Below are 22786 nucleotides of genomic sequence, written 5' to 3'. Positions count from 1 at the left end.
ACTCCTACCGGAAAAATGGCTATCCTAAATATAGAAAGACTAATAATCCCAGCCCCGATTATATCCTGAAAATATCCTTTTGATAGTTCACTGCGCAACGTAGTTAACCTAAAATCAATAATATATATTTAGTTGCCAGTAATTACGAAATATTTCTGAGTCCGAGCGAAATAAAAAATAAACGAGTAGTTGTGTGCATGAAATGGAACCAGTAGCTCAATCACAAATAACTATCGACGTGCCAATAAGCAACGTGATAACAATTTCTCACCATGGTTGTTTATCGTTTTCGCAATCACATTGGAACATCCGTAAACACCTAATATTAAATGTCAAAATATTTACGTTTCGCGACGTATAATCCTGCTGCGCAATCACATATTTGAATTTCACCGGTGTAAATATGGAAAATATTAAAAAACTGCTGTTTTCGTTTATTTGTTTATTGTTTATCATGCTATTTATTGCATTTAGCCGGTGCGGCGGTTGGCAAGCCAAATGTCAAGAAAAACAGGCGCCATAGTATTTTTTTTTAAAGAGAAAAAATAAATATTTGCGTTCTTATGATTTATCCAAATATTTCATTTCGAGGGAACTACTAGAAAATGAAAATTAGAAAACTCACTATTAGAAAATGGAATCGAGTTGGTAGAGTGGGATTCGAAGCACGGACCTTTGGTCCGTGATTTTGGAAAAATTAGAGCATTAAATTGTATTGCAAAGTTTCTTGAAAATGTACAAAAAAACATTAAAAAATATTTTAATAAAAATTAACTATTTTGAACGACGTCACGCGCGGAGAAAAAAAAATACAAAGCTTTAAAAAATCGTAGTGCTGATAATACGATACATTAAAATAAAGATATTTATTTGGCTTAGTTTTATAGTCTATTATCAAAAAAAAATGTATATAAAAACTGAAATTCCTCATTATTGGAATCTTTTTCTTCTTTAAGTGCCCTGGGTCAGGTATATCAAAGTGGGCAATAAATCTGGTAAAGGTCTCTGTCCTGTGTTGCCCGAAAAATCTGCTCTACATTTCTGAACGCAGTCCAGTCTCGAATATTATGTTTCCAGGACATCCGTCTTCTTCCAGCCCCTCGGCGACATTCAACCATACCCTTAAAAATGTACCGAGTGGTACTTTTCTATTAATAATTAGCAAAAAAAAAAATTTTTTTACTAGGCCTTTGTTACTTTTATTTATTTTTTTAAAACCTGATAATTCCCTATTCTTATGCATTTATTTATTTATTAACGGACAGTGTCTATGTATACAATTTATAGGGTTTAAATATTACAATAAAATATTAGTTTAAAACATTTAAAAAAAGAAGAAAAGAAGCATTGACAAACATAAGGGACATCAAGGCAAGATCTGGACTATTTATTTAGTGCTCGTTTAAATCGTTGTAAACTTAAACCAAAAAAGTCTAGATCTTGTCTTGAGTTAACAATACGACAAAAACGGGTCATTGGAGAATTAAGGCCATAGTTTGTTCTATGCTGATCGATGAACAGTACTTCATTGTTTCTCAATCTACAAGTCGGAATATTGAACTTTACTTGACCCAGTAATGATGGAACATCGATTATACCATTTAGTATGCCGAACATATATATGGAATCAATATTAGTTCTACGTTTTTGTAGACTAGAAATATTTAACATTGACTCTATATCAGCATAAGAATAATTACCTTTCTCTAGTCCAAGCATCCACGCTACTTTTAGAAGCAAGCGATTTTGGACTGATTCAATGTGATTTTTGCGATTGACATAGAATAAAGACCAGACCACGGAGGCATATTCTAGAAGATGGCGAACAGTTGAGCAATAAAGAGTTTTGATTGTACGGACATTAGTAAAATCAGAGGATATTCTGTTAATGAAGCCAAGAAATTTCAGTGATTTATTTACTGTATTATATATATGCTCGTTGTATGTCAGTTTATAGTCCAAAATAACTCCTAAATCTCTAATTGACTTAAATACATCAATTTTGGAGTTTTCTATTAGGTACTCGAAGGAAATCGGTTGTTTTGTTCTATGAGATGACATTATTTTGCATATTTTAATATTTAGTTCTAATTTATTGACTTTACACCATTGGTTAAAATTGTTAATGTCTAATTGAAGAAGAAAACAGTCTTGTAAAGTTTGAATTATTTTGAGAAATTTGTTGTCGTCCGCGAATATTCGGCCCATCCACGTCGCGGGGATGGGCACCTTTCACTTCAGAAAACCGAAATGTTTAAATGGCTATGTTAAGGCGAGGACCTAGTATTGCGGGGTATAACGTGACCCCTTACTCAGGAATATGGGTGAAGACCTCGACGGCTGTGACAGTGGAGATGAAGTGCATCAGTACGGTGGAACAAGGCAGAAGGGGCACAAATCTTCCTATTTTGGGCTATGGGATGCTGGAAGACAGTGACGTCGGGAAGGACGTTGTGTTGATGATGGCAGCGGAGGAACAATGATCAACGGTGGCATCCTAAGCCTCGGTTAGCAAGAGGGGTTACTGTCTCGGCGTCAGGTGGCAACCGGCCGTAAAAAACAGACAACAAATCTCCTAGTCCGACGTGTAAACTGAAGACTAGGAGGGCTGACTCCAAGTAAGTAGGGCATGCAGCCAGGAAGGAGAAGCAGATGCCTATCGAAAATGTATATGATTATCATATGGAATCACATGCGAGTATTTTTGTCGTAACCATATGGTTAGTAGATGACTTAAAATGTTCCTATCATACTTGTAAATACACAATTTCAAAAGACTTGTTGGCATCTCTCCAGTTATATAAAATTATACTACCATTTGATTAAAACTATTTGGCACACATTTCATGCTTATAACCAAAACTTTGATTTTCAAACGTTACGTCGAATAAACGCTTTGACATAAATAGTAGTTTATCTCTTTCACGCCTGTGTGCTAACAAGAAATGTAGGGTCAATAATAATAATTGTAGACAAGTTCGTATTTAAGTTATGCCAAATCATCATCATCATTTCGCACCCGATGGTGCATAGTTAACTGCATTGGTACACTAAATACAACGTGTATCGACCATCTGTTACATGGAGGTAAGGTGAGATCACCCTTACGCTTCAGATGCTAGTTCAGGAAGATGAAATGTTGCAGCGTAAAACCACCTTATTAATGATTATTTCATGTCGACCTTCCCAGGAATCAAAACCGGGATCTCAAGCGTGGCAGGCGACAACTTATCTCCACTCAATTTCCTTATTCAGAATTTTAGCCGGAGAGTTGCCATCGAACCAAAAGGACTCGTCCAGGGTTCTAGTTCCATTTCACACGCAGAACTATGTTCTGAATCCTCGCGGACACAGATAAAGTTCGTATATTTATAGTTTACAACTAAATACATAAAATGAAAATCGTACTTACGAGTTTTTTAAATCTATGCCCACAGTCATTGATTACTGATTTGATTTTTTTATTTTATTATTATTAAATCGGCATTCACTTCGTAACACTTCATGATAAATTATTTCAAATGAAAATAACATCTGTTAATGCTTTCATTAGTTTCTAGTGACCGTCCGAAATTTCGTTTTCGGTTTGGGCAGTTTCTCCCAATAAAACTATTTTCGGCCGTGGTTTCGGCAATTGACCTAAACTTCAGCCCAGCTGAAACCGGCGGTCGGGATGTGTCGAATTACGTTCGGCTGTACTCGGGTGGAACATTCAATCAAATAGTTACTGTATTGCCATTGTCTTGAATAATAAATTAAACCTTGACTGATTTTGTGATTTGTTGACGATAGAGTAGTTCTGAGATCTTTCATATCAAAATTTTTGTAATTCCTTTATAGTCAATAAGTTAAAATTCCTATGGCGTACTTTGAAGAACTGTTACATCTAAGTTATATGTATAATACAACAACGAACCAAAAAACGCCAAAAATAAACCAATTTGTGTATTTTATTTAACACTAATATATTGTAATTAACTCGTCAGGTTTAACAATAAAAACGCCTAATTTTGGGCGTTTTGAAGTGACTTTCAACCTATTTTAATTAACATAATACAACAGAGATGAAGAACATTTAAGAGAAGGTAATATATAATTCAAGGCATCTACAGGGCTTATGACCTGTCAATGGCTGGTTTAAGTGGCCACTTTACACACTGTGTAACATTCACCATTCTGCCTATATTTGAACATATATATTCCTTCAATTCTTTCATCTGTTGATGTTTGTGAAGTTAAAGAGCTGAAACCTTTATTTATGCGGGTGAGATTCATCTAATTAAATTATTTCACCTACATACTAGGCAACGCCTGAAAATATTATTTTTTCAATTTCTATACTTCTTCATGGACCAGGTAATTTATCAACAATATTTTGAGTTTGTCCAAATTTTTGTAGACAAGGACTGGATTCAACTCCCTGGGGAGCTGTTTATATTAACATATTAAAACAGAGATGAAGAACATTTATCTCATAAGCTTTAGCTTTAGGTCATAAGCCCTGTAGATGCCTAGACTTCTATAATACCTTATCTTAAATGTTTTTCATCTCTGTTGTAATATGTTAATATAAACAGCTCCCCAGGGAGTTGAGAGCAGTCGTTGTCTAAAAAAATTTGGACAAACTCAAAATATTGTTGCTATTTTAATTAGTTTCGGTTTCGATTTCGGCCAAAACTATAACAGAAGCCGAAATTCGGTTTCGGATTCGGTTTCGGCTGGAAATCATGTTTCGACCGGTCACTATTAGTTTCATTACTAAACTACTTTGATTTCTCTTCCGAAACAACTCGTATAGACGTGATCTTAAAACAATATTTTTTTAAATATATATTTTGTTATAATTAATGCATTTTTTATATTTTTTACAAATGTATTCATTTATTTATTTAGTATGGAAATCATAGTCTTTATGTAAATACAAGGTTCAATAGAACAATTTAAAAAAGTAAGACCAATTACAGATTTCACCCTAATTTTTTTATTTATTTTTTTTTTATATGGGAGTTGCTTTATTATTTACCTTGCTTATAATATACAAGGTTTATATTTCAAAAAGTGGATTTTTCTGCTATTAAATATCTTAAAATTTATCTAAACTATTGGGATCAGGAGGAATATATTAATGTGGGCTAATCAGGAACTTCTCAGCATTTGCTCACGTGGAGAGGAAACCACTTAAAACTCTTCAGGAGAAGCCGGCCTGTTGGCAGTAGTCAACAGGCCTTCCGTTCCACTAGAGGAGTGTTCTGCATTTTGTTCCCTACTTTGGTTTATTTTACCAATTTCCTGCGCTATATTTATCATGTATGATACTACCTCTCGTGTGAGTTCTTTATTACCTATCACCAATGGGATGTCGCATAGATCTTCACCCAGGCCTCTGCATCGCGCCTCCAGCTGTTGTCTTTGAAAGCTGAAAAAGGGGCAATGCATCAACAGGTGAGGGACATCTTGAGGAGTTTCATCGTCGCATGGGCAGCTGTCGATCTCTGAGAGCTTGAAGCGATGCAGGTAGCTCATGAAGCCACCATGACCCGTAAGCATCTGGGTGAGCTCGTAGCCAGCATTTTGCATTTTTCTGAAATCATAGGCATGAAAAATTGTAGGGAAAAACATTTCAGTAACACTTCCGGTTGTCTCACTCAAATAGCGATCGTTCCAGAATTAAACCCTAATTTATTATGAATACAGGATAGGGGAAAAAATAATTAAGTTCTAAAAAAGTAAAAATATGAATATTAAATAAAAAGTACATAAAAGGGAGAAGACGTTGTATAGCTCCAACTCTACTTTCCTCCCTCTCTCTCTGCCTCCATGAACATTTATATTTCTTTGTGAAAATTCACAAACAACAATAATTAATTAGATGCAGGTAGTAGATGTACATATGAATAAGTATAAATTAAGAGTTGAAATTAAAAGTTAAAATTAAAAGTGATGACTTGCACTTTAGAATTGTGAAAAAAAAAAATTTACTACAGTCTTCTTTTAAATGTGGTTTAACAACATTGCAGCACAATATGAGCAATAAAAAAATCACCTTTTACTCGAAAATCTTAGTTTGCTTTTTAATTTTTAGTTTGTAATTTTTATTGGTGTTGCAGTTAAACTCCGATGGATACGGTTCCCACACGAGCCCAACCCACACACACCAGTGTACCCCCCTGGTGCCACACGAGACCAGCAGGGGCAGCTGCCCCCCGGCGCCCTGCTCCCCAGCCTGCTGCCAGGGAAACCACCATGGACCAAAGAATGCCAAGTTAGTATTGCAAACATTCCCTCCCCGCTCTTGCACTAAGGCACACGTAACTACTTCAATGGGGTGAATATTTTCCTTATAATATGTACATTACATAGATACCAGCAAGAAAACCAAAAGACCTGAGAAATGATTGTCATCAATACGAGAGGAATTCGAGTCGCCTTTTCTCTATTCTGCTTACGATAACGGTGAAGACTTTAGCCCTGTTTTAGTGCAAAATGGCGAACGGTTGACGATTCATTTATTTATAAACGACATCGTTGGCTTGATTTATTTATTGAATAATTTACATAAGTAAACAGAGTAAATAAATTAGGCGTTTGCTTGTAAAGTATGTAGGTAGTGAAGTAAAATTACGATTATCGATTCGTCAGATAACTCAACATTGTAAGAAAAAATATATTTCAATGCAATTCCTGCTACGCTTTCTTATAATTGTGTAGATGATTGTACAGAGTACAAATCTGAGATTGGCATAATTGACAAGATCAAGAAAGGGTCACTGAGATGGTTTGGTTATGTAGAACGAACGAATGATGAAATGATGGTAAAACAGATATAAATGGCGAAAAAAGACGTGGCGTGATCAGATACCCCCAAATCTAAGGTATGGTTATGTCAAAAGCAGACACAACAGAAGAGTTTATGTGTGGGTTTCATGGTCTATTGATCGATGACACACACACGTACTAAATATTTCATCTGAAATATATTGTAACGATTTCGAGAAGAAAGTCAGCGTTTTCTATTGAATTTAATACATTATATTCCGAAAAACACGAGAGCAACGTCCTGCAATACATTAGCATCGTTCCTACCATGAAAAAATGAACAACAAAGGAACGCTGTCTATAAAGAGACCACAGGGCGTGGTAACACCCAGTCAGTCAGTCAGCCCAGCCAGTCTGAAGAGTCAGTTTAACGTAGTCACTCAGTTCCAGCACGTAGTTCAAGTGTAGTTACTTCAACTCCTCACCGCTGTAACATTCGCACGGCACAATTCATTATTCATTCGCCATGTAATAAATACGCATTAAACAGCAACCTCGTTTCTTCTGTCAATTTCTAACTGGGGTAGGAGCTCCAACCCTCAACTAGAATAATCCTACATAAATGACAATATGTATGAATGTAGAAGAAACTAGAAATGTATGCCAGGATAGACGCGTGTGGCGATCCGTTCTCTCCGCCTACTCTTATGAGGATGGCGTGCTGGTGTAGTAAAAGATTGTTTAATTAAATTTTTAGTCCACCTTGAATAAATCATTTTACAACAACAACATCCATCACGCCGTTTCCCCGGTAAGGGTAAGCGGAGATGATAGAACACCATACCATTTGTTGGATTTGGTCATGCCATGTCTTTCTCGGTCTTCCTCTATTTCTACATTCATCAAAATTCGCATCGTAAATCTGTTTAGCCGTCCTTTCGCTGACTATTCGCTCTACATGTCTAGCTTTACGTAATGTACGGATCTCGACATAAGTGCATCCGCCGTACATTGTTTTACCACACATTCGCCTGAGAGGTCGCATTTCGACAGCGTTCAGCCTTTCAGACTTTCATCTCTGTTTTTCCAAGTCAATACTCCGCTCCCATACATCAGGGTCGACACCAGGATTTTATAATTTTATTTTATAAGACATCCAACGGCTACGTTGCGCGTTGGTTAGTAAAGTTGTTGGCAGAATACAGTATGCGTTTGCTAGACAATAGCTACCCGTGAATTTTTTTATTTACGGTAACGTTTCATCTCACATATTTTGCACATTTTTTTCAATTCCTAGAAACGTTTTTTGAAACTTTACTTTATATTTTTTACTCCTTCAGAGTTGACTGAATTAATTTCTCGCTCTCCCACTCAGCCAGAGTGCGTAATGAGTTTTATTCGAATACCAAAACATTTGGATTTATCGGTGAAAAAGATTCATCTGTATTTACACTATTAGCACATTTGCATGATACCTACACGATTTCAATTAGCTGATAATTATTTACTTGTAATTGGTAAAAGTGGTAATAAATAAACACTTTTGTGTTATGTACTATATATAAAACTAGCGGACCCGACAGACGTTATCCTGCCCGAACGTCGGCTTGCCTGCTATAAGCTTGGAAAAAGACTTTTCATTGATAAGCAGGTTGGTACCTAGGTACTTGTTTGTGATTAATTTCCAAAACTAAAAATTGTTAATATTCAAATATTGGATTTAAGTAGGTACCTAGGTACTTGTTTATGGTTAAATTCCAAAACATAAAATAAATTTTTTTTTTAATATGGCATTATTTTTGCAAACGTCAAACTCCGGTCTTTTCACCAACAAACGACTGTACTTATGTAGGAAAACGGTTTTTAAAATGTATTGAATTTAATGTTATTTTAGTATTACCAAAAATCCAATAAAAATAAATAAATGGGTAGAAATTATGAGGAAAGAATCTGATTGAGATCCACAAAAAACAAATGCTGTTTGTAAACATTCGAAAACAAACTTTTTTTATACACAAAAAGACATCTTTCCAAATTTTTGGAAATGCATTATCCTCGAATGCAACCCTGGTAAATCGATGAATAAATCATTTATGCTCCTAACTTTTTTTTTACATATTCGATTGAAGATTTTAATATCCACGAACACGCACAGCGCAATGATCTATATTTATCTGAAAACCGCACGTAAATCTGTTCATCCGTTTAGGAGGAGTACGATGACATCACACGTACAGAGGAATTATATATATAAAGGTATCTGAAATTTGTTAAATACCTCGGCTCGTAATAGAATATATCGGATGGGGCGCATAACCTTAACCCTTTCAGCCCAGGTGTTTATTTAAATATATACGAATTTTAAGATTTGTTTACTCTCGTACCTTTCAAAATTCAGAAGCGGCTAGTTTATTTTACATTACTGGAAAACCCCTAAGTACGTCTCTATTTTTTGTATACGTATGTAATTTATTTATTTATTAAAAGAAAACAACAGCCATTGTAGCAAAAAAATCTATTTACAAATACACCAAAATTATAGGCCAATTATAGTTTTCTATACATTACTAAATACAATGTCAAAAAAAGAAGAAAAGGGTGTACTTTTAAAAAGCCACTGAGCATCATTCCACACGTAAAAAAATTTATATAAAATGAAATAATTAAAGAAAAAGGTTTTTGTTTACTTGGACTTAAAAATCCTTTTGCCGGTGGATCCATACGGAGTAACCCCAGATCAGCCTTCCCTTTTTTCTTCTTTCAAACAAGAGAAAATAATTAAAATATTTAAGTGTACAAACAAAAAATAGTATGTCGGTACAGTTAGATTAAATTATAATGATTATTTGCAATTATGATTCTAGTATTTTATTTAAATTTGTTTAGAGTGAGGAAATATAAATCGATATCAGGAAAAAACATTAAAATTACATTACAAAAGTAATCAGCATTACACATAAACGTTCGTTTTTAACTTTGGGAGCTTGCTCCTGGCTGGTTTAAGTAATGTTTTCCCTCTCTGTTGCAACAAAGGTAGATCTAGATAACTCCCTAGGGAGAAAATTCAGCCTGTCTGCAAACATTTGGACATACTCAAAATATTGTTGAATATTTCAGTAGAAAATACAATCAAAATAATAAATATTGACCTGATTCACTATTATTGTGAAAATGTTCCTTAAAATGATTTTAAATCTTAAAGTTAAAGTTTAGCAATTGCAATTTGGGGATAAAATTGAATTCTGTTATTAGCACACAGCATAGAAATATGACATGTTTGATCTACCCATAGCAAAATCAAACTAAAATTTGATGAAACTTTTTTTAATTTTTTTAAATTTATTTTATTTAGTTCTATGATTAACATAGTCTAAAATATATTTACAACACAATATTTACATCTATACTTATTCTTACATTATTAATCACTATTATACACTTAATATCCTAATTTATAATATTCACTGTTTCATATGTACATTTTCATTAATTATATTCACTATTTACACTCTATATTACCTAATATTTTTCACATATATACTTTATACATTTAATTTTAAATATATTTAAATTTATTTCCTTTTTTATGCTTTCTGGCATTTCCTCAAATAATTGTATTCCCTTGTACATAATGCAGTTCTGGGACATTGCTTTTGATTTCTTTTCCAGTCTTATATTTTTAGATCCTCTTGTTGCATAGTTATGAAAGAACTCATTATTTTTTAATTTATTTTGATACTATCTCGGAACTTTTCCTTTAATAATTTTGTTTATTTCATTAGCAACATTGAATTTAAAATATCTGCTCCACTATAATATTTTAGTAATTGTATAATTTGTTTTTTTTTTATACGTTTTATAATATAAATAAGATATAGGTATACAGAGAGAAATTAAATACCTGTAGTGTTTTAAACTGTGAGTAGTACTGTTTTGAAATTTTGTAATTTTCTCTCTCAGTATGTGCATTCTCGCATGTAAAAAAAACATCGTTTAATGTTCTCGCCACGGATTACCCCAGTAAGGACATATTATTTTTAATGTGTGATGAATTAAATGGCAAAAAAATAATAAATAAATAATATTTGCCTTCAAAATACATCGAATTAAATTTGTTTCGTTTATCGTTATTGATTTTTGAACACTAATGGATATTCAATGATTATCATATATGTCAATCAGATTGGAGCTACGTTGCGTTGGTCAATTTTAACTCTCAAGACTGAAAAAATCTTTACACATTGCGGTTAAACGGCATCTGATTCTTTCAACAAAATTAATCAAATGGAATTAATATTCTTACCTTCGATTTATGGAATCACTAGCACTAAATTGTCGAGTATCACGTCACATAATAAACAGCGAAAGAATGGCACATGGCGTCTCCATCACACAATGCGAATTCGATTTTCAACAATGGGGAGTATTATTGGCCTAACCCAAGAGCAGCACCGGGATCAAACACAACACATAACATATCATTTGACAGTTAGTTGAAATTCAAGCTTGTTTCGTGACGCACAGATTCAGTTCTACGGATTTTATTTGACCAATCTAATGCATTATGTTTCCCGCGTATTGAATCAACAGTTGAACAATAGTTTATCTTGACGAAAATAGCGTGCGTTAATACAAAATTCGTAATGGTGGATTGTGAATGTTTTAATCACAAGTTGCGCTGCTGGATGTCACTTAAAACCAGAATCAGTCGATTCACTTTAGGGTAAAATAATAATCATGTCTGAAAATAAAAGCGAACGGCAGTCTAGAAACGCCCCCCATAGATACCAATAAACTGTGATCTTGGAAAGTGTGATTTTGATTTGAACTTTAGACAAACATTCCTCACCGTAAACTTTTTTTTAAATCCTAACAATTTTTTCAGAAAACTGTTTTTTTCATAGTCTGAAAATAGAGTAATTCCTTAATTTCTCGGACAAGCATCCCTTCCACAAACCCCTACCCCTCTCCTACCCAGCCATTTTTTTGTAGGAGAGGAGTAAGGGTTTGTGGAAGAGTTACTGGTCCGAGAAATTAAAGATTTATTCCATTTTAAAATTATGACAAAAAAAATATTGGGATTTTTATCAAAGTATGCCATGAGAAAAAGTTTCGTGGTCTGGTCCTGAAACACCGTGTACTCGTATATAAGCATATTATAATTTATTTATTTATTTTATTAGGTAACAAACAGTATGTACACATATATTTCCAATTTCTTATATTAGTGTAAGAAACTCATGCACTCACCAAAAAAATTGTTTACACTTAATACAATAATTTTAATTAGTTCAATATTATAAATGTAAAAGAAAAGAAATAAAAAATATGTATATAATAATAATAATAAAGTAAAATGTCTGCTTCTCTCAAAATTTCTATAATTTTTGACCTAAATTTACATACATTGTCACAAAAAATATCAGCCTCGATAAATATATTGTTATATTGGTCGCATATTCTAGGTATTGTAGATTGTTTAAAATAGTTTGTTGACGCGTGTTCAGTGTAAAACAGAAGATTTTGTCTTGTCGGTCTAGATGGCACACGGAATGGAAGTCTTTCGAGTAGGTTTGGAGAATCATTATAATGTGAAAGTACTAATACCCACATTTATTTTTCGGAAATATTCTGTGGATTGATTTCGCATTTCAAGCGTCGATTCGTCAGTTTGTTTTTTTAAATATTTTTAAATCTTCGCCCATAAATATTCATATCACTGATATATTCGCTAGAGACGCATTGATTTTTGTTATTTACAATGAATTGCGAAAGCATAACCAAAATATACAACTTGTGATGCGTATGAAAATAAACAACTCGTGCTTTAAATATCCGGGTTTATTTTATTAGGTTTTTTCATAAATAATACGCTGCGTTGGACCGCTGGCGCTGGTCGCCACGTGCGAAGCAGTTCTAAAATCATTGGATTAAAAATAAACCAATTACATCAATATTTTTTTCAAACACTGCTTTTTGTTTGTGCTTTGGAATGTTCCTTGTTCGTGTATTTACACAAAATCATCGCTATTGTGATTGTGTTTACCTTTTATTCATTGATTGAGAGACATATTCGTATACCTCAGGAACTGTTTATCAACATTTCCGTTTTATGCAACAGATCCATCGACCCCGGATAATCCCATTCGTTTTCTAGAATGATGTATGTTTTAAACGGAATTGCCAGCAAAGCTGCTATTTTAGTTGCTTGATAGCAGCAGGTGGGAAAGAGAGGGTATGGAAGGAAATTATGACAAATACACCACAACACACAGACTAATTGAGAAAAAAACATTTCTTGAATTTTTCATTCAACTGGTGGAAATCGAACCCGTGACGCCAGTTTCACAGTTGGCCGTGTAACCAACTGACTTAATAATTAAAAGAAAAGTAATTAAATTTTATTAAAATCATTTGTACAATTTTTTTCTTACATTTTCAAGAAACTTCGCCGTATAATTTATTGCTCTAATTTCTACCGCGCCAGAAAACATATTTTTATATCCATTTTCTTATAGGGCTGAACTTTTTCATTGAAATTTTGTTATTTCCTAATTCTTTCTAAAAATTCTTATTTTTTCGTAGGTTTTTAACAAAAACTTTTATCCAAATAGTAGGTAGCTAATATGAAAAAACATACTATTTTAACAAAAAAAATATAAATCATATCCTTTACAGCAGTGGTTCCAACCTTTTTGTCGCCGCGGACCGGTTAACGTTTCATAATTTTACCACGGCCCACTGGGGGGGGAGGGGGGACACACAAAAAAAAAATAATAACAATATATTTGTACAATATATAATAATAAAATTTACAACTGTGGTACATAAGTTATAGTGACAAATAATAGTAGAGAAAACACAAGGTTTGTAGGAAAAAATAAGAAAAATATATAAAATAACAATGAAGGATTATTAAGTTTCAGATATTTTTTAATTTTCTTTTGGATGCATGGGTATTTTCAATATTGTTAAAGTTTAAAAGTTTTTTTTTTCCAAGATAGAGAAAAGAACTTTGAGAATGCTCAGGGTTTAACATCGAGATTTTTATGTTATTCTGATATCTTGCAGATATATTAAATTGAAAGTTATTTATCTATTTTCTTTAAAAGTTTTGATGTTGAAGTTTTATGTTTTTTGATTGAATCGCGTTTAAACATGCCTTCAAAATAAAATACAGTTACCCCTTAAAAATGAATAAAACCAGATTGAATATTTGAATGTACTGCTAAATCAATAAGAACCCTCTTGCTTCATTGAAACGAGATGGTTCCATCTGGGGGTAATAGGAGATTGTGACATCCGAAGTGGCTTGCTTGTGTCCATTTTATTTCTTTGTTTTGTTTTGGTTGCTGTGATAAGATGTCGGAAATGGCAGTAAAGATTTAGGAAAGGGGGAACCGGGGTAAAAAGTAAATAAATATTTAAACTTACTAATGAATAAGATGATTTTTGGAAAAATACTTTGTTTTGTTTTCCTAGTGCAAGGAATATTAATTTTCAGTCATTACAGCACTATGATCAAATTTACAGGTATGTTCGATTTTCCAAAAGTAATTTTGATTTTTGCGTGGCCCGGGGGTCGGGAACCACTGCTTTACAGTATTTATACCACAAAGTTTTCCTTATGGGTTCATAACAGTAAAATCGAAAATGTAATTTCAATGCGCCTGATTTCAATTCCCTTCCTTACTGAGTTGTGCAGCAACATTTCCGTGTTATCTGTTCCTCCATTTCGGCTTCCACCTGTCATCTTCAGGGGAATCTGTATTGTGTTCCGGATTATTGTGCCCAGATAATGATCAACAAGTTCGATTGTCCACGGAGATTGGCGAATCGCTCCGATTCAAGTGCCACTCTGAAGATTGCCATCTTCTCATGTAAAAACCCGTACAATAATGGCAATTCGTACGAGACAACTTTTGAGTAACGTTGTATCTTACCTTGGAATTAATTAACACTTTGAGCACCGGCCGAATACACATAGAATTTACCCTGTGCCCGGCCCATTTTTGTGAAATTTCATGCTTTGTGAAGGGTTTCTTAAAAGTGTCATAATTATGAAAACACTGAGTTAAATCAATTAAAACTTCTCATATTTATTTGAAACAATTTAATCAGTCATTTTTCTATGACATTGGCCATTATGGAGAGTATGGAGAGCCGCATTGCAATGTCCGCACATTGCAAGGGTCTCACTCATTTTTTTGTGCTTTGTATCCCGGAGCCGTGTAAACACGTGATTATAATAACCACGCGTTGTGTCCCGGTCCCGTGTTTTCACGTGGTTTACCAGCAGCGAATAAGTACTAATAAAAGTCACTAGATGTCAATAAAATGCACTTTTTTAGACAGCTGGTAAACTACGTGAAAACACAGGACCGGGACACAACGCGTGGTTATATAATTACGTGTTTACACGGCTCCGGGATACAAAGTGTTAAATGCCTTTCTACTTTGATTGAAGTAAAAACTTAGTTTCGTATTACATAGTATTTTTTCAAAACGCCATTTTATCAATCATCATAGGGGCCTTTCATTTTACATTTATTTAAAACTAACTTCTACCCGTGGCTTCCACAACTCTCTTATCGTTGATTGTGACGTTGTTCAAAGTAGCTCGTTTTTATTATTTTTTCGTACATTTATAATTTAATGCTCCAATTTTTACCGCGCGTAAGAAAACATTTTTTGTATCCAATTTCCCGTAGGGCTGAAATTCCTCACTCTCACAATATCTTAATCTTACAATTTTATAACATTTACAAATAGTTGTGCACTCTTTTTTTACAATACTTCAGTGATACTTATTCACACACAGAAACACCCCCTCTCATTCCATACTTTTTTATGTTTACTTTATATTTGTGGATATCTGTTATTAATTTCATTGTTTTTTTACTTGATGTACTACTGTTGATATCCTTAACAAATAAAATGATAAACGAAAAAAATAAACACAGAATCCTGTTTTTAAATATTCCAAACCAAGTTGTGATATTAAATACATATGTTTATTTGTTATTTTATGTTTTACGCATTTCCTTATTTATTGAAAACGAGCTGAACCCGGAAATGCTTTGCTATTGCTAGTTTTTAGTACATACTCGTACATAAATATTGAATGATCACAATCGGAAGATTGATATTAATTATTGTATTTTGTCTAAATTAAATATGTACGTATACATCATTATTTTTATATTTCGGTTTACATAAATTGTGACGACAGAGAATATTGATAAATAGGTATTCGAACATTGTTTTTCTGTCACTGTCTTGCGATGCCTCCCCGATACTGTGCGAAAAAGACAACTGCATGTCAGACCTTTTGTTAGAATAGACAAAATCGACGTTTTGCTGTCCTGTTTTCCGCACCTCAAATGTCAAGCGATTTCGTTATTTTTTTAGACAGAGTACCAGAATAAAATTTTCTGTATCGGAACGTTTTTTTATTTTTCTAAAATACTTTGTATATCGTGCGCCTGAAGACAGCAGATAAAACTGTGTCTAGTTCTCATAATAAACTATTATTGTAAAAACTAAACGAAAAAAACACGCCAAAGGTAAATATCTATAGTGTGTAAAAAAATCACTGCTCTAGTTTCATAATCCAGAGAGAAAATACGGGAATAAGTTTGTATGAAGAAAAGTTGGACCGAGTTATCTCTTAAGTTTAAACATTATTAAGTATACTTACAAAACTTTACTTCATAATGCTTTTATGTAACCATAGAAACAGGTTTGGCGTTCTTAATCAAAACCATCTACCTTTTAATACACAACGACGCACCCGGAGCCCTGTAAAGTTATGACAATTAACTCATGCCCAAACGCTCATTTTTGCCCTACGTGAATTTAGTCGTTCTTTAACCGCCAGCCGGGTTTCAACGTGAGCTTGAAATTTTATTCGAAACCGAAATGCTTGGTTAAATCGTGAAAGCGTGTAAAAACCGTTCGGATAAACGTAAAAAAGATAGTGTAATTTTTCATTGGTAAGGTTGAAATAATTCATTTTCAAATATTGAACTTAAGTTGGTACCTCGGTACTTGTTTATAGTTGAATTCTAAAACCGTAAATAATTTAATTAAAAGTATAGAATTCTTTTCGCAAATGTCAAACTTTGCTTTACTTACCAACAGTGGTTCATTTTATGTAAGAATCCGTTTTTTTTTAAATGTATCAAATGTCAGTTATAATTATTTAAGCATTACTTAAAATCAATTTAAAATAAGATAACATGTAGCAATTGAGAAATTGTAAGGAAATTAATCAATAGTATCCATTGAAAATAATTGTTGTTCGTAAACGTTAAAACACAAACTTTTTTAATATACAAAAAACAACATTCTCCGAATTTTTCAATTTATGCATTTTAGTAGAATGCAACCCTGGAAAATCGATAAAAATTACAAATGTTTCTAACTTTTTTCCCATTGAACATATTAAAGATGTTATTATTTATAAACCTTGGAGACGTAAATTAGAAAAGTTTGCAAAAAACCGCATGTAAATCTGTTAAGCCATTTTCAAGTTTTTGCGAGACTAGCAACGGCGATTAATTTTTATATATATAGTAGAAGAAGATTTGCGATAATCTACATTATTTTGAAACGTGGTCCATATAAATTACACTTTTAGTTATCATAATATATTATTCATTCGTCAATCTCATTCCCATCGGTCGTGTTATTCTAGGTCTGTCGCACATCCGGCCACCAATAATAAATAACTGTATTTTGTCTTCTTTATCATTTGATCCATTGAAGGGCATTTCCTGTGACGCGACTTTAGTCAATGTACACATGACAGACTTGTGACTTTCCTACATAGTAATTTATTTCTACCCTCGGATAAATATATCTAAAGATCGCTATCATCAAAAGAACAATTCATATGGTTAACATCATCAATGTGTAGGCGGTTAGTGAAGCCTTAGTGATTGCGATATAAATCGATTAGAGATATTAGTTCGTCCGCCTCGTTGAATAGTTCGATTACCATGCTACCAGATTTGATTCAGTGCCTCGATGATGAACGCTATCTTCATCTGTATATATCGAGACGGTATACTTGACTTCTGTACTATCTGTATCTTACGTCGGTATGTTCTACCTACTTGTCATATCGACATCATATGATCGAAACAAGCCAATGGTATGACCGCAAACAATTAGTCCGCGTTCCTTACATCATTAACATTTAAAAATAGTTCTCATTTATATTTTAAATAGGCTTCCGTAATAAAAAGCTCTCACTTCAAAGCGATTTTAAACTCCAATAAATCTCAATCCAAGCAAAAAATGCTCGCTTGAACATGAATTTTGCATTACTTTTGGAAATCACCTAGACGGTACGCTGAACGATCGTCTGTATGTATCTACCGATCGACTACAAAGCCGGCTCCTTTAACGTCTCGATACATACACTCGGAAAGATAGTAAAACAGATGGAAAAAAATTAATAACTAAATTATTTTTTTAGAGTGGTAACTTTCTGACGCATATAATCTGTGTCTGACGCCTAGATACTCTTATTTGTTAATAGGACAGAACCTAACAACATTATTTTTACATCTATACGTTCGTTTTATTAAAGTAACAGTTATGTTGGAATTTAATTTGACTTCAAAACTTACTTATCTCTCTCATATTTTTAATAGGCTTTTAAGAAAAAAAGTGCCAACCTCAAAACGATTAAAATTTTAAATAAATCATAATTAAAGGAAAAATTGCTCGGCGGAACAAAATTTTTTACACTTTTAATGCGTGGATAAACGTATCGAGGGGTTCTAGACCCGTCGATACAAACCGATGTACTTACATCAAAACTTGATGGTGGGGGGGGTATCGGTACTTACCTTTGTAGTCGGTCGGGAGAATTTTATATTCAACTATGACATCATACTGAAGCTATGACATTTTAGAGCGTAGATATGTGTACCGTGACGTACGCTTCCCCATAATTCATATCGATGTACCTACCCAAAACTTGAATGTGGGGGATCGGTAGTATATCTTTATAATCGCTAGAGGGAATTTATCTTCAACTATACCGTCTAGGTGAAGGTACGACGTCTTTATCTTCCCATCATAATCGAGGCCATGGCAAGGTATAAATGATTGATTTTAGCTCTTGTGTGGCTAAGATATGACATGAGTCATATAATAAAAAACTTAATGTATCTTTCTTATTTTTTCAAAATAACAAAGGCGTATTTTGTTATAACAACCCTTAATTATATGATTACTTATTGTTATAAAAAAATATGAAAAATATATATTATTTTTTGGGACTAATTATTTTCTTACTGTATATCAATGATTTTAATCCTTAAGAAGAAAATATGAAAATAATAAGCTTTGCCGATGATACTGTTATTCTCATTGGTGGAAACACTTGGGAGAAAACTTACCAAACAGAGGAAAAAGGGTTTTTCACGATCAAGGGTTATTTAGACTTAAATCTTCTGGCGTTAAACAAAGAAAATACAACATTCATTAATTTTTGTAATGACAAAAAAGGACAACCTAAGTGTGATAAATTAATGATACATAAATGCAATAAAACTAATCTGAATAGTGACAAATGCACATGTAACTTTATAAAAAATGTAAGAAAAATAAGATATCCAAAAATTTAAATGGATTGTACCTTGGACTGAACAACTCACATAGATAATGTTTCAGCACAAGCTAAAAAACTTGTTTTTGTATTTAATACCGTAAGAAACATTCTTGACAAAAAAACTTTTAATCAAGTATACTAGTCAATGTGTCAAACCATTATAGATTACGGAATAATTGTATGGGGTGGAGCCAGCAAAAGTGCTATGCATACCTTGAAAATAGCACAAGAGTATGTACTCAAGGCTCTGCTCGGGTCCCTATCAGAACACCCATAACGTATTTTTCTATGATATACTGTGTTGCCCTTTAATAATAAGGAATATTTTTATGTTTTTTTTAATGTATTCTATTTCCTTTTTTAATTACTTTAAAATAAAAAGGTACCTACCTAATAATCTTTTACGGAATATTTTCTTTCTTCTTTCTTATATTACACAAAAATATTATTGATTGAGTTGGTGTTTATTTTGTAGAACTCCATATTTAAACTTATAATATTAGAAATCAAACACTGATTTGAGTCTACTGAACACTTTATTTTATTTTTACAAATATAAAAAATTCAAAAACAAAAATTTCGTGGCGATTGTTTCGCCTTGTTAGGGCATTTTCAAACGAATGTGAAGATTAACAACATGATAACAAGGCGAAACAATAACTAACAAGGCGAAACAATTGTCACGAAATTTTTGTTTTTATATTTGTAAAAATAAAATAAAGTGTTCAGTAGACTCAAATCAGTGTTTGATTTCTAATATTATAAGTTCAAAAATATTATTCCTGTCTATTTATTATAGGATCAAAAATTCATAAACATTTCTTGTATATCCACGAACAGGCCATGCCTTTGTGGGATTTTTGTAATTATCCTTTATTTTTTTAATACTCTGTTTGACCTCTTATGTATATTGTAAAAAAATAAAATAATAATAGTAAAAAAAATAAAAAAATATTCAGGTAGAAGAATTTTTATATCTGGGAAGAATGTTTACTAGGGATGGAAAGACTGAGAAAGATATTGAAAGGAGGGTGAGTACCAGGAACAGGGTGAACAGTGCACTGAAATCTACTTTGGCAAACAAATGTTTTTCGCAGGAGGCAAAACTAACAGTTAACAATGGAGTTTTAGCCAACTCTAATGTATGGGAGCGAAGTATGGAATTAGAAAAATAATTATGAAAGTAGGTTAAATGCGGTCGAGATGCGATCCCTCTGGAGAATGTGTGGTAAAACGATTTATGATAGGTGCACAAATGTCGAGATCCGTGAACTGTTAAGGCTGAGACATGCATTATCGACAGAACCAAGAAAGGGGTGCTGCGTTGGTTTGGATGTATAGCGAATGGACAGCGAAAGAACGGCTAAAAGGATCTACGTTGCGAATGTTGATGGACACAGAAAACGAGGAAGACCGAGAAAGACATGGCACGATCAAGTCCATCAAATACTTGAAGATGGACACATGTCAAGAGTAGGAATAATCGGCGTGCACGCACGCATGAGAATATGTATGACTGTAGAGGAAGCGAGGTCTGTGTGCAAAGACAGTGATATGGTGTTCTATCTATCGGGGAAACTAACCTCGTCTGTCGACGAGGTTAGCTTTGGACGTCCGGGACTAGACAACCTGCCTTGTAAAGTAGACAAGCTTAGCAAAGAAAGTTATTTTCCAAGAAATTCTTTATTCTTCACTGTTTTTCTATTTGCATTTACCTGGGGATTTTAAATGGACATTCTGTGTAGCATGATATGTACTCTTGTTTTACAAGGCGCCAGTGTGTCTGGGTCGGCCCACTCTAGAATAATTATCTTTGGCCTATATATTGGTTCGTTTGCATATTCCGATGACATCAGAGGTGGAGTTATTAAAAACTACTTTTTATTTCATTAAGTTATGTGGAAAACATTCCCGTGCTGGTTTATTCTGATCCATTATGACGGAGGGTAGTAACGAATGCCTTTGTAACACGTAAATATGCGCTTGATCTAAACATGCAGATAAAATAATGAAACCATTGGTTGGCTGAGTGAAATTGCAATAAATATAATATAACAACGTACAAACTCTGTTTTGTTCCACTTTCTGAAGGCTACAGAACTTTATTTATGTTTTTACGTTTTTTCTTTAATGTCTACAAGTACAATACATTTTAAAATCTTATTTTTATCTTCCATGAACTTCTATATCACACTTTTTTAACAGTGTTTTTTACCACAAAATTTTTATTTTGATTATTTAACTTTTTGTACATAATTTTAATTGTACATTGGCGGGCTTATTGCCAAATGGAAATTTCTTCTAACCAGCCAACAAAATAAAAGTTTTATTTTTATAATTCAAGTTAAATTATGCTCAAGTTAAGTTAAATTATAAAACTCATTCTCAAGGCACTCTCTTAATACCCATCCACAATTCCTCTTTCTTCTCTAACTCATATAGTGTCCATGCGGCTCGACTGTGGAATCATCTCCCATCCACCATCAAAGATGTTACTACATTATCTCTGTTTAAATCACGTCTGAAGAAACATCTCCTTTCTCTTCCTTAATCTCTCCTCCTTTCCTCTTTCCCCTTTTTTCCATTGAGTAATAGTTTTGATTTAAGGTAATTTATTACGTTATTTCTATTTTTATATATCTTTAGCTTTTAAATATTTTTTTTCTATTGAATATGTTCTGTATTTTGAATTATAAAAATTAAACTTTTATTTTATTGGTTGGTTGGAAGAAATTGCCATATGGCAATAAGCCCGCCAATGTACAAATAACATTATGTACAAAAAGTTAAATAAATAAAACATATTCAATAGAAAATTAATATAAAAAAAGCTAAATATATATAAGTATAATAACAAATTACCCTAAATCAATACTATTACTCAATGGGAAAAAGGAAAAAAGAGGAAAGAGGAAAGAGGAAAGGAGGAGAGATTTAAGAAGAAAAATGAGATGTTTCTTCAGACGTGATTTAAACAGAGATACTGTGTATAACATATTTGATGGTGGATGGGAGATGATTTTACAGTTGATATTATATTTTGAGATTGTATAAATGTTTGTAGACAAAATACTGGATTTTATCCCCTGGGAGTCCTAGATTACCATATTCCTTTCTTTTAAATGTTCCCCATCTTTGTTGTAATTTGTTAATCTTAATGACTTCCCAGTGGGTGAAAATCAGTCTTTTGTCTACAAACATTTGTAAAAACTCGAAATATTGAAATAAAACCACCTGGTCCAAGAGGAAGCTTAAAATTTGAAAAATTGTTTTCGGGTGTTGCCTAGTATGTGAATTAGTTCGATTAGATGAATCTCTTCACAACAATAAAGGTTTCAGCTCTTTAACTTCACTAAAATCAATTGAAGAATTGAAGAAATACGTGTATTCAAACATAAGCAA

General features: G+C 33.0%; 1 protein-coding gene across 7 annotated transcripts in view; it reads left to right on the top strand.

Moving 5' to 3' along the window:
• The window catches only part of OtopLa (proton channel otopetrin-like a), a 127056-nt gene that overhangs the window by 70739 nt on the left and 33531 nt on the right, over nucleotides 1-22786 (top strand). For all 7 annotated transcript variants that reach the window (XM_088228063.1, XM_088228055.1, XM_088228062.1 and 4 more), the window contains exon 3: nucleotides 6108-6262. In XM_088228063.1, coding sequence (XP_088084189.1) covers nucleotides 6108-6262 — 155 coding nt within the window. The remainder of the gene's footprint in view (nucleotides 1-6107; nucleotides 6263-22786) is intronic.

Source organism: Micrasema longulum, unplaced genomic scaffold (assembly GCF_059751315.1).
Source record: "Micrasema longulum isolate JH-2025_06_02 unplaced genomic scaffold, ASM5975131v1 h1tg000559l, whole genome shotgun sequence".
NCBI classification, from domain to species: domain Eukaryota; kingdom Metazoa; phylum Arthropoda; class Insecta; order Trichoptera; family Brachycentridae; genus Micrasema; species Micrasema longulum.
The sequence above is the reverse complement of the archived record's forward strand: the minus strand, read 5'-3'. Positions and strand labels throughout refer to the sequence as shown.